This window comes from Tupaia chinensis, unplaced genomic scaffold (genome assembly GCF_000334495.1).
Source record: "Tupaia chinensis unplaced genomic scaffold, TupChi_1.0 Scaffold000196_1, whole genome shotgun sequence".
Taxonomy (NCBI): domain Eukaryota; kingdom Metazoa; phylum Chordata; class Mammalia; order Scandentia; family Tupaiidae; genus Tupaia; species Tupaia belangeri.
The window spans coordinates 935,631-947,357 of record NW_006159671.1 but is presented as its reverse complement, the minus strand read 5'-3'; the positions used below and the strand labels follow the sequence as shown (position 1 = coordinate 947,357).

Sequence of the window (11,727 nt, the reverse complement as noted above, 5' to 3'; positions counted from 1 at the left end):
AGGGAAAGACCTCTCCTCAGTCAAATCCCCATATTGAAGCTACTCTTCCCACAAAAAAAGGAAATCCTATCCAAATGTTGCTACCTGGAAGACTTCCCAGAGTCAGTTGCCAAAGCAAATAACTCACAGATCAAAGAGCAAAATTCCAGCCCAGGAGCCACACTTGTGAAATAAATGAATGAATGAACAGTAAGTAATGCTGGCAGCAAGCCTTTCTATAAGCTATACTGGACAGAGGAAATTTTCACTCACTTTGAAGTACTTTTTGAGCACCTACTATGTGCTGCACACAGCAGTTGGCTCTGAGGATCTAGGCATATCTGGAAAAGCAGGACTCTGCCCTCCTGCAGTTTACAGATCAGCCAAATTGCCATAGCAACTCTGTTGACAATGTGTCAGCAGCCTTGCTCAGGTCAAGAATGGCCTGGGCTCTCAACAGTGACTGAGCAGACCTCACACAACTGTAGAGAAAAGTAATCCAGCCTGCATTTTCATTTTTATTATCTTTCTTTGTTTCTTTTTTCTTTTTTCTTTTTTTTTTTTTTTGAGAGGTTTTTTTGGTATAGGGCATGTGCGCTCACCAGAAAGACAGAGAGAGAGAGAGACAGAAAGTGAGAAATCACCCCAGAGGAGGGATGGCCATGCCACAATCCCTTGTCCTCCATTCTCCTCTCAGGATCCTGGGCACATGTGCACATGTGCCGAGCGTGAGTTTAAGTCACCGGGTCCGAGACTTGAACCACAGTCAACTACATGGGAGTCCAGCAACATAGCCATTGTGCCAACTGCTGATCCCAGTCTGCATTTTCTTAATGCTACCCAGCTCACACACTTCACCATTGCTTTAGTAAGGAGTAAAGAGAAATTAGCATATCTTGTTAGGTATCATTACATAATATCTGTAGGTTTATTATGTATCATTAACAGGGCTTAATTTATCTGCATAGTAAATATATCATCTCATCCAATATTGTTGGTTCTGCCATTCTAAAAGAACCTTTTGTTATCTTCATAAAGGCTGTTAAAGAACCCTGCCAGGCATTTCATAAAGGAATATTCAGGCTGCCTGCCTACAGTATCTGATCAGTTCACTCCCAGCTTAAACCTCTGTAAAGGCCCCCACTGCTCTGAGAGTCAAAGTACAAATCATTTGCATGGCGTACAGGCAGGGGTAATGCTTACAGGAGTTAACAAGTACATGGCCTCCCACCTATCAGAACGGACACTGGCCGTAAATCATCAGCACACCAACCCAAGCTTAGGAGCAGAATATCCGCTCCACCTGCCACCTCTCCAGCCACTCACCACCCTTCAGCCATTTCAGCTATCTTTCTGTTGGTTTTTGCCTTAAGGCCTTTATACATACCATTTCTTACGCTCAGAGAGCTCTGAGCACCTACCCCTTCCTACACCTGGATTTCTACTCATATTTCAAGGCTCTGCTCACAAGTCATTTTGCCAAGGTTTGAATATTTGTGTCCTTCCAAAATTCATGCTGAAACTTAATCCCCAGCACAACAGTATTAAGAGGAGGGACCTCTAGAAAGCAATCAAGTCATGAGGGTTCTGCCTCCATGAATGGATTAGTGCCCTTATAAGAGGGCTCAAGGGAACCAGCTAGCTGTTTTCTGGCCTTCTGTCCCTTCTGCCATGGAAGAACACAATGTCTGACCCCTCTAGAGGACAGAGTAATGAGGCACCATCTTGGAAGCAGAGAGACAGTCCTCACCAGACACCAAATCTGCCAATGCCTAGGCCTTGGAATTCCACCCTCCAGAACTGTGAGAAATGAATTTCCATTGTTTATAAAGTTTCCAATCTGTGCTATTGTGTTATAGCAGCACAAATGGACTAAAGCACTTTTTCAAGGAAGTTTTTCCCACTCCCACTCCAATTAAGTCGGATATCCCTGTACTACTCTTATTTGGCAGACGGTAGGACCCCTTCGTTGGGAGTACAGCCATTAGAATTCAGTATCTACTCTGCTCTGATTATACTTTAGAGCATGGGCGGCATTTATCACATTCCCTCTTACTGGTAGTCCTACTACTACGTTGCCTGGCATACAGCAGGACTTCCACAATGATAGCTAGTCTCTATTGAGCATTTACTATCCATCAGACACTATTTCATCCACTTCAGTGAGTTAGCACCTCTAATCCTTCTAACAACTCCATGCCTGGTACTATTATTTTAGAATAGAACACCGAGGCACAAACTAGGTAGTTCCCCCAATCTCAGAGCCAATAACTGACAAAGCTAGAATACGATCCCAAGTGGTAGGGCTCCAAAGTTCATGCTTGTAAGAACCACATTATACTGCCTTTTTAAATGTTTATTGAATAATTCTATAAACTGTAGTCAATTTCATAGTGTGCAGGACCAAGGAAGCTGTGCTCTGGAAAGAATGCAGGCATAAGACCTTCTCTGTGCTCATGGCCTACCCATTAGATGAAAACATATACAGGTTTACATAAAGACATGGATAATAGCTAGAGAAATATCCTGTGAAAATAATATGACCATCCAATGGCTTTCAAGAGTCTTGCAAATTCATTCCACTTTAGATTCCTACCAAAAACTTCAAGGAAATATTTTTACTGCCAGACCAAATATTTCACCACCGTGCCCTCTACTCTTTCCTACTACCTTCAGAGTACTCCTTGCATACCCAAACACTCCTCAGGACAATACCACAAGAGAAATAGCAGAGGTGATCCCCAGATAAGCCCACACCAGATGAACAAACCCCAGACAGACCTTTCTCCCCAACCCCTGCCTCCGTGCAAAGGAAGAGGAATCTTTACCTTGAAATAAAAACGCTCTGCTGGCATTGTGCAGCCCAGGCACCTGCGTGACTCCAAGCGTGGTGTTGACAAGATCCAGCTCCGCAATAATATCCATCTGAAGATCAGGGTCCATGCCAAAGCCCAGCACTGGAAAGGAACAAAGAGCTGTTTGGGCTTAAAATACAGACTGCTAGCAGCAACCCAAAACGGAAGTTACGGAAACAGGGAGTGACAGGGAAGCCAAGGGAAGCCAGAGATGAGAGTTTGCAGAGTCTCTCTCCTTGGAGGGAAAGCAAAGCAACTTTTTGCTCTATCACCTTGCTGATGGGGTCATTTCTTTGTACCTTTCCACACCTCCACTCTCCACTATGGGCTGATAATCCTTTAACCACAGTCCTTGGGGCCAAATGTATTTAGAATTCCAAATGTGTCCTGTGTTAGAAAAGCACTAAGGCCTATCTACTACATTTTATATAACATCCTCCACAAAGTATGAATCAGCACCCCATAATCACACACAGTATTTCTGGAGCAGAGAGCATCATGTATTCCTCTAATTGGCACAAATAAAGATTATAAATAGCCTCATATCGGTTTAGGTCATATTTTTGCCATCCAATGAGTTGAAGTCAGGATAGAATTTGCTGTCAGGGAAGTTACAGATAAACTTTGGGTTTCTAAGATATTTTAGATTAGAGATGGTGGATACAAGACTATGGCTTGAGCTCCCTACCTCAGAGACAGATGCAGCAGCAAAATCTGACAAGCACCATAAACACCTCCACAAAGCACTCCCTGTCACTCAGGAGCAACCGCCTATGATAAAGAGGAAGGAAACGGAGAAGGGACCTATCTCTGTTGGAAAAGGGTGGTGGAGGGACTAGCTAGCAAGGAGAACCCCAAGAAAAACTGTACATTTCCATCCAAGGAGATCCCATCTGGAAAGTTAGATGCCCTGACAACTCTTGTGAGAGAACGTTAGTACAGAGAAGCATGGCCTTGAGCCTCCTTGTCTGAGAAAAACAAATCCCTAAGGATGTTGCTCACCCAGGCGGCGTCCTGTAGAACAGTTCATTCACAACTGCAAAGTGGCGTCCAGTAATATATATTAATAAGGCTAGAGATCACTCTAAGGGACTGTGTTTAAGTCATCCATAAAGACGGTGTCTATCTACCAAGACGCTCAATGGCACACTTCTCATTGCACAGCTGGCGTTGTTTTAATCAGCACCAGCTGTCAACTTCCGTCTGATCATGCAGTCACCAAGGTGGGCTTTGGAGAGCTTGCACCCCATTGGTCCCAGAGAGGTGGATGTGCCATTGGGAAAGCATGAGATATCACAACCTCATCTGTCTTCCCACCTTCGCCTTTGGGGGAAGAAAATCTACCTTCTCCTTTCTCCTTTCTTGTTAAGAAACAGAAACTGCTGCAGCAACCCAGGTTTCTGTCAACAGGAGGTTGGTCAAGAAGGGTTCTTTGGCTCTGAAAGTTGCCATTCTCGAGGCAGACAGAAGGTTAAACTGAAGGCAGCACACCTGCAACTGGCTCCTCAGTTTTTGTCAGATTTCCTCCTCTGCCCTGAACCAGACATTTAAGTGTTCCTCTTCCAAGTACAGTCATTACGGAACCAGCTTCCCCAAAGATAAGTCTTCCTGGCATTTACTTTTCATTCATCATTTGGTGATTCTTCTTTTCAACATTGTGCTTGCTATAACATGCATACGCTAGGCGCTAGTGATATCCTCACAGTGCTTGCTTTTTTGGAAGACGGGAGGATGAGAGGGGACAAAAAATAAACAAATATGATCATTTAAGATGGCAATACAGTGGCCAGCAGGTGGTGCGGTGGCTAAAAGCGCTGGACTCCCACATGGCCGACCACGGTTCAAGTCCTGAACTTGGTGGCTTGCTTTCTCACTCCACCATCCCCCCCCATCTGATCAAACTGGAAAATAATAATAAAGTTAAATGAAATAATTCTTTATTTTTTTGAGAGGTTTTTGCTACTGGGCACATGCGCTTGCCAGACAGAGAGAGAGAGATAGAGAGATAGAAAGTGAGAAATCCCCCCCCAGGGGGGATGGCCATGCCGCAATCCCTTCTCCTCCATTCTCCTCTCAGGATCTTAGGCACGCAAGTACACGCGCCCGGCGTGAGTTGAAGCCACTGGGTCCAGGACTCGACCCACGGTCGACTATGTGGGAGGCCAGCGACATAGCCATTACGCTAACTGCTGGTCCCTAAATGAAATAATTCTTTTTAGAAAAAGATGGCAATACATGCCAAAAAGAAGATAAAACAGAGAAATGGGATAGAAAGCAACTGGGAGGAGGGGATGCTTTAGAAAAAAGGAGTCGGAAAAGGTTCTGTTGAGCTGAAACCTGAAAGAATAGAAGGGCAAGATCTGGGGAAAGCTTTCCACGTGTAGAGAGCAGTGAGCACAAGCCTGAAACTAGCCTGGGGTATTCAAGGAACAGGGCAAGGGTGAGTGTGGCTGCAGCAAATAGGGCCGGGGGGCGTGGCAGGAAATGAGGCCACAGAGTAGAAAGGAAGAGATGATGTGAGGCCTTGGAGCCCGCAACTAGGAACGTGATTGTTATTCTAATTCTCATGGCATAGCATTAGAGAGGGTTAGATTTGATGTCACTTTGAAGATTCCATCCTACATGCTTGACACTGCTCATTCCAGACAAAGACTCAATTCACAAATACTGATCAAAGTGCCTACTCAGTGCAAAACCAGGACTGATTCAGATAGACTTCTACCAGCCCAAGTCACAGCTCCAGGAGCGCATGGTTGAGACTGGCGGCGTTTTTCTCTAAGTGAACTCCGACGCCAGCAGTGCTGTGATCACCTTGAAAAGACAGGCAAAGAACTAATATTTCAGTTTGATCTATAGTGCTCTACACCTTTTTGGCAGAAACTAAATCAAGGGTGATCTCTGAGGACCTCCAAGCTGGTCTTTCTCTGGCCAGGAATTTGGGAAGTGGTCTGGAGTATAAGCCCTTGGCTGAGCACAAGAGGAAGAAAGCATCCCTGTGGCCCCGATGCTTTGCCCAGAGCCTAACACATGGCAGGCCCTGAATGTAGGACCTGATTAACTACCCAAAGAGTGGATACATGATCACTGCTTTGGCTGCAATGACCTCAGAGCAAAGTGAATATTTGGGGATACTATGAGAAAACAGGAGGGCATGCAGGCCAAGGAAACTTTCTAAGAGGACTGTGGTTGACCAGTTTATTGGCCTCAAATCTGTAGCTCTGCACACAGAAAAGGAATAAAACTCTGTTCTTTGACATCAAGCTCAGTCATGTGGCTTGTTCTAGCCACTGGGATGTTAGGACATTACACAAGCAACAACCTGACTGTGCTTGCATGGTGAGGTTTATTCTTTTGTACTTCTGCAACCAGATGGAAGAACATGGCCCTGCTGGCCACTAGATCAAGGACACTGAGACAGGTGGAATGGATACTCTACCCGAGCTTAGAACCAAGGCCAGCCAAGTCTGGCCTAGAAGAGCCAACACCAAACCAATCTACAGACATGTGAAACAAAATGGATGATCATTGTCTTCATTCACAAAGATTTTTTTATGTTTCATATGCAGCGTTACTGTGGCAATAGCTGGCTGATGCAGGGTCTAAAAACCTAGCGATGGTCATCCTCAAGTCTCCAAATCTGCCAGACGAGGGGCCCTGCAATTGTGCTAGCCTAAATGATACACAGACTGCAGAACTGGGAGAACACCTTGATGGTGTCCAGTGGTATCTTTTGGATACCTACATCTAAATAAGAACAAGACACCCTATATCCAGAAACCACTGTGGAAACAACACTACACTAAGAGCCAGCCTCAGTCCTGCCTCTTCTCCCTACTAATTCTATGCCTTGGACAAATCATCTCCCTTCTCAGAGCCTTAGTTTCCTGGTCTATAAGATGACAATGATGTCTGCCTCCCAGAATCACCAGGTCTCAGCTGAAGCTCCATGAGTACTCCAACAGCTTAGTCTGGTACATAGCTGGGGTCCAGTTCAGGTTGCCATCATCAGTCTTTTATAAGAGGAGTTCTCCAGACCATTCGAGCTCTCTGGGAACTCCACCAATCACACAAAAGGTACAGATGACCTCCTTCCTTGCAACTCCTTCCCCATGCCCAAATAAAAGGTTTCTCACCCTGAGATTTTGTGAAAATTCAAGAGGTCTTAGAAAGTTCGTGGAGAATGCATATTATAAAAAAACAAAAATTATGCATGGACTTTAAAAAAAGTTTTGCACAACATACTTGTACTTTAATTCCATTGTTCCATGAACTTTTGAAATTATTCTAATTTATTTCATACATTCAATCATTGTACATCACTACAGCTTATAAAATGAATTATCCAACATGAATACACTTCACACCAGTCCAGTTTAAGATACCATCTACATTATCAACAGACAGTCCTCCATTTCTGTGTCCTCTAAATGTATTTTCTCTCTATTTTCTTCCTTGATTCCTTTCCTCTCACTCTCCCCAATTCCCCATCCTCTTCCCATACTGTCTCCAGTATCTATAACCATTCTCCATGCTTCTATATTCTCCAATCTTTCAGCTTCTGCCATAGAGTGCCAATAATCAGTATATATTAAGTGGAGACATACAATGTCTCTCCTTCATTGCCTGGCTCACTTCACCCAGCAATAGTATAAACTTTTTGAAGTACTGTCAAATTAAATCTATACTCACTTCCATCCTGCCCACCCACAACTCACTAGTGAAGGGCTTCTCTGGCTTTAAGATAATTGTATTGGTCTTGTTAAGAAACACTCCATAGGGGCCAGCAAGTAGTGTGGTGGTTAAAGGTGCTGGACTCCCACATGGCCGACCATGGTTCGAGTATCGGACCCGGTGACTTGATTTCTCACTTTCTCTCTCTCTCTGATCAAACTGGAAAATAATAGTAATAAATAATGTTACATTTTAAAAAGTATTATTTAGAAAAAGAAACAACCCCATAAAAACAGAGAAGAAATCTCTTCAATTCCCAGATCCACATCTCTTCTCTCTCTTCAACTGGTCCCTTTCAGGATGACAATGCCTGGTGCCTACAGCAGGATATGTAAGGATAGCACTTTGCGCATTACCTAGGGAGCCAGGAAACCTATTCACAATGCAGCATTTACACAGCCCCTCCTGAACCGTATGTAATGTTGGTTCCATAAATGTTATTTTTACTTTAATGTTTCTGCTTCTTGTCCAAACATGAGTGTCTGCCCTTTCCTAGGAAACTCAATTAAAGTTTTCAACTTTGGACATAATGGCTCTATAAATGCCTAACGCTAAGAATTAGAATTAAGCAGGATAAACGGCTCCTGGGGAGGAAATATTTGGAAAAACTTGGAAGGGAGCATGTCAACATCCCCAAGGCACCAGACGCCTGGCTCAGAGCGTCCATCCTAACCAGGACACCTGCTGTTCTGTGAGCTGCTCCTCACAGCTTCCCAGGGAGTGCTCAGGTCCTGGCCTACTCAGTTCATTCTCAAGGTCCCAGGACCAAGCTTCCAAGCAAGTCTTTCTGTGTGTGGCTCACTTCAAATCTCATCTAGGCCGCTGTCCATGGTGGAAGCTGTTTTCCTCTGGCCCAGGCAGAGTATAATGGTCCCGACACCCCATTTAACAGCAAGATTTCATAACCACTTAAATATATGTGGGCCCCGGGACTCTTACAAAGGTTCTTAATATCCCAAAGCAATTTTCTTGAAGAATATGTTCTATGCCTTGTCCCAGTTGCTTGATAGTTTACATGCTCACTAGAGATTGGGGGTCATAGTCACAGGTCCATTATTCAGTGCAGAATTAATGAACCACCTGAGAGTTGCTTCCAAAAGAAACCTTTCTTCTCCAGCAGGTGGCAGCAAAAGACATTCGCCACACCTAGGAGCTTTGACATCATAGGTATTCTCTTCACCTGCTACCCGGTAGGTAAAACAAAGTAATGGGGGATAATCACTGAGTTTTATATAATTCGCCCTCCAAGCCACTGGGGAAAACCCATGGGCACACTGAGTTAATGCTGCTGTTACTGTAGTCTTCTAAATTTTCACCATTAGTGATGTCTCTGGAAATCCCAGAATAATATTTTGGCCAGAAATGACAATAACCAGATAATACTGTCTCCTATCCTGTCTCTACTTTGTTCTCTAAAACAAGTTCTCTGAACACAGAGCAATTTAAGCAACTTTCTTATAACACCTATCGGTAGATCTTTTCGTATGGAACTGTTTCTGCACTGCAGTCTGCTTTAATTAAAATATGCCTGATATCATCTATTCATTTCCATTAAAGGCGGTGTTATCTGAGCAGCTCACTAAGTGAACCACATGTTTATTTCATCTAGAACTGTTAACGGTCCAGACAACAACTGTCCCACTTGACAAATCAACTTTCCAAGCAGCTGTTTGGATCCTGATAAACTAATCACCAGCCAGCCTTTGCTACCTAAGAGCGTGGATATGCAACGTGGGGACGGTGATTCCCGGGTGTAATCCAAGAGCCTGCCCCTAGAACTACTGCTTATACCCCCTCGAGCTACATGAAACTGAAGTATCTGAATTGAGAGAATTTCTCCTGCCTCTCTGAGTCTTCTGATATTTTTTTCTTTTTTATAAAAGAAGTAAGTGGCCTCTGGTGTTCCTGCAGTGCAAAGTGGCATTGAAAACACAATGACAAGGTGGCCAAGATCCCTAGACAACAACTAAGGAGTAAGATTCGTCCATTTCCCTTTGCATACGTGGCTCCCTCTGCCTGGAAGCCTTTCCAACTTGGTACACCTGGAAAACTCCTACAAAGCTTTCAAGACATGGCTCTGAAACGTCACCTCCCGGGTAAAGCCTTCCCTAACCACCACCACCTCTCCCAGCACAGTCCCTTCTCTGGATCTCCTGAGTGCAAACTTCTTATACACCCATCAACCCGTATAATAAAACGTTTTCCAGCTTCTATTCAGATTCTGAGCTAAGCTATAAGTTTGTAGATACCAAAGACAAAGTGGTTTCCTCTTTGCATAAGCAATCCTGGCACCCAGCAAGACACTAACCTGTTTGTTGAATGAACAAATACATGAATAAATCCTCACCTACAACCACATTTTTACAAGATTTAATGAGGATTACAGGTGTGGAGGGGGGAAGGCTGGGCTCTTCAAGATCTCCAGCACAAGCAAGGCGTCCTAGAATCAGGGTCCACTCCCGGATGAGGGCACTTTGGGGCGACTTTTCAAAGAAGTAATGAGAACAAAAGACCCCTCCTCCCCCATCTAGCTGCTCCCCGTCTTCCGTTCCGGATAAAATACCCACTAGCTCCAGAGTCTGTGCACTGAGCTGCCAGTCCATGCTTTGCACAAGCCTCACCTGCCCCGATCTTCCTGGGGCTCCTTCCAGGGCGTTCTTAGTTTTAAAGAGGTAACCCCTCCCGGTGGAAGTGAACTTAAGAAGCAACTATCCTAGGCTACACTGAGCCTTGGTTTCTCCACAGCCTGCGAAGTCAGATGGAGACGAGGAGAGGAAGGGGGTTTCTTTTGTCCCCGGAGAAACCCAGGCTATCTTCGATTAATTGGAAGCAAGCTGCTTCCGGAGCTCAGGAAATGGGAAAGGCCAGGTTGAAGCCCTAGATGCACAGCTCTCGGGCCCTCCAGCCGGCTCACTCTTAAGGAGGGGCACCTGGGGCGCAAGTGTAAGGAACTTTTGAACCAACCAAGGGCTGGCGCCCCTCCTTGGCTCTCTCTGGATAAGCTTACTCCCCGACCTGGGAAGGAGGCTTTGCGTCTAGAGAAGGGAAGTGAGGATGGTAAAGGAGGGAAGAGAAAGGGAGAGGAAATGACCGTCAGATCATTCTAGGGTGCAAAGTCGGCCGCGCGGACCGAGGGGGGCTGGCGTAGTATTGATAACGCCTGGTAATTCCCGATCGGCAGGCCCTCTTTTTGCCAATTTCTTACCCCACCCATCCTCACCCGCTCCTTCCCGCATCTGCTACTACTAACTCCTTGAAGAAGGCTGCAAACCAGTCTCCGAACCCCAGGAGATCTGGGGGCAGAGAGCTGGTGGAGGGGGAAGGAACGAGGTGCGCTTAGAGTCCTCATGACTGCTACTCCCGAGGCAGACCCAAGTGGGGGCTTCAGACAATTACGCCGGTTATCCTTGCTCACCCTCCCACCCCGCACCTGCGATTACAGCAAGGGAAAACTGGTTTGGAGCTTGAGACAATCTCCCCGGATTGTCTCCACTGCTCCAATTCCACGGAATAAACTCGCTCAACCCCTGGAAGCAGATAGCGTATGGGGGAAGTGCGGACCTGGAGGTGCCCTGGGGAGAGGCAAGAAGGGAGCAGAAGAGACTGGGGTCCCGGGGTTCTCGGGCGGCAGTCTCCCCGCCCGGCGCCGTGCAGTGCCGCGCCCTCCCGGGCCCCGACCGCGCCCGCCGGCCGGAAGCGCTCTCTCTGCGGGTGCGACTCCCGCGGCCGCCCCTTCGCGGCCGGGAGGAGCTCGGGGAGGTTGGTTTCCACCGCACCTTTCAAGTTCGGCGCCGTGGGGCTCGCGGGCCCGCCCTGCTGCGGGTTTCGACTCCCCGGGACCTCGTTACTAGCAGCATGGGGATGTGCCCTCTCCGACGCGCCCCTCACTCTGTCCGCGGAACCGCGACCCCGCGGGGGAGGCACTGATCCGGGGCATGTACTAGCCCGCGAGCCCCACTTCCCGCCCTCTCACCCCGAGAAGGGCACAACGCTCCCAGGTACCGACCCTCGCTGCCGCCCTTCCTCAGCCCAGCGTAGAGCTGGGATCCAGGTCTCCGCGCGCCGGAGCGGGTGCCAGGCAAGCGACGGGGCTCCCACCTTCCCCCATCTCTCCAGCCCGCCCAGCCTTGCTTACCTGTCCTGGCGGCGCACACGCAGAACC

At 46.7% G+C, this 11,727-nt stretch overlaps 1 protein-coding gene across 1 annotated transcript in view; it reads right to left on the bottom strand.

Moving 5' to 3' along the window:
- The window catches only part of NELL1 (neural EGFL like 1), a gene marked incomplete in the record, with an annotated part of 909,119 nt that extends 897,398 nt beyond the window's left edge, over positions 1–11,721 (bottom strand). The window contains 2 exon segments of the mRNA XM_027771205.1: positions 2,808–2,936; positions 11,701–11,721. Of these exon segments, the coding sequence (XP_027627006.1) occupies positions 2,808–2,922 (115 nt within the window).
- Between the last annotated feature and the right edge of the window lie 6 nt (positions 11,722–11,727).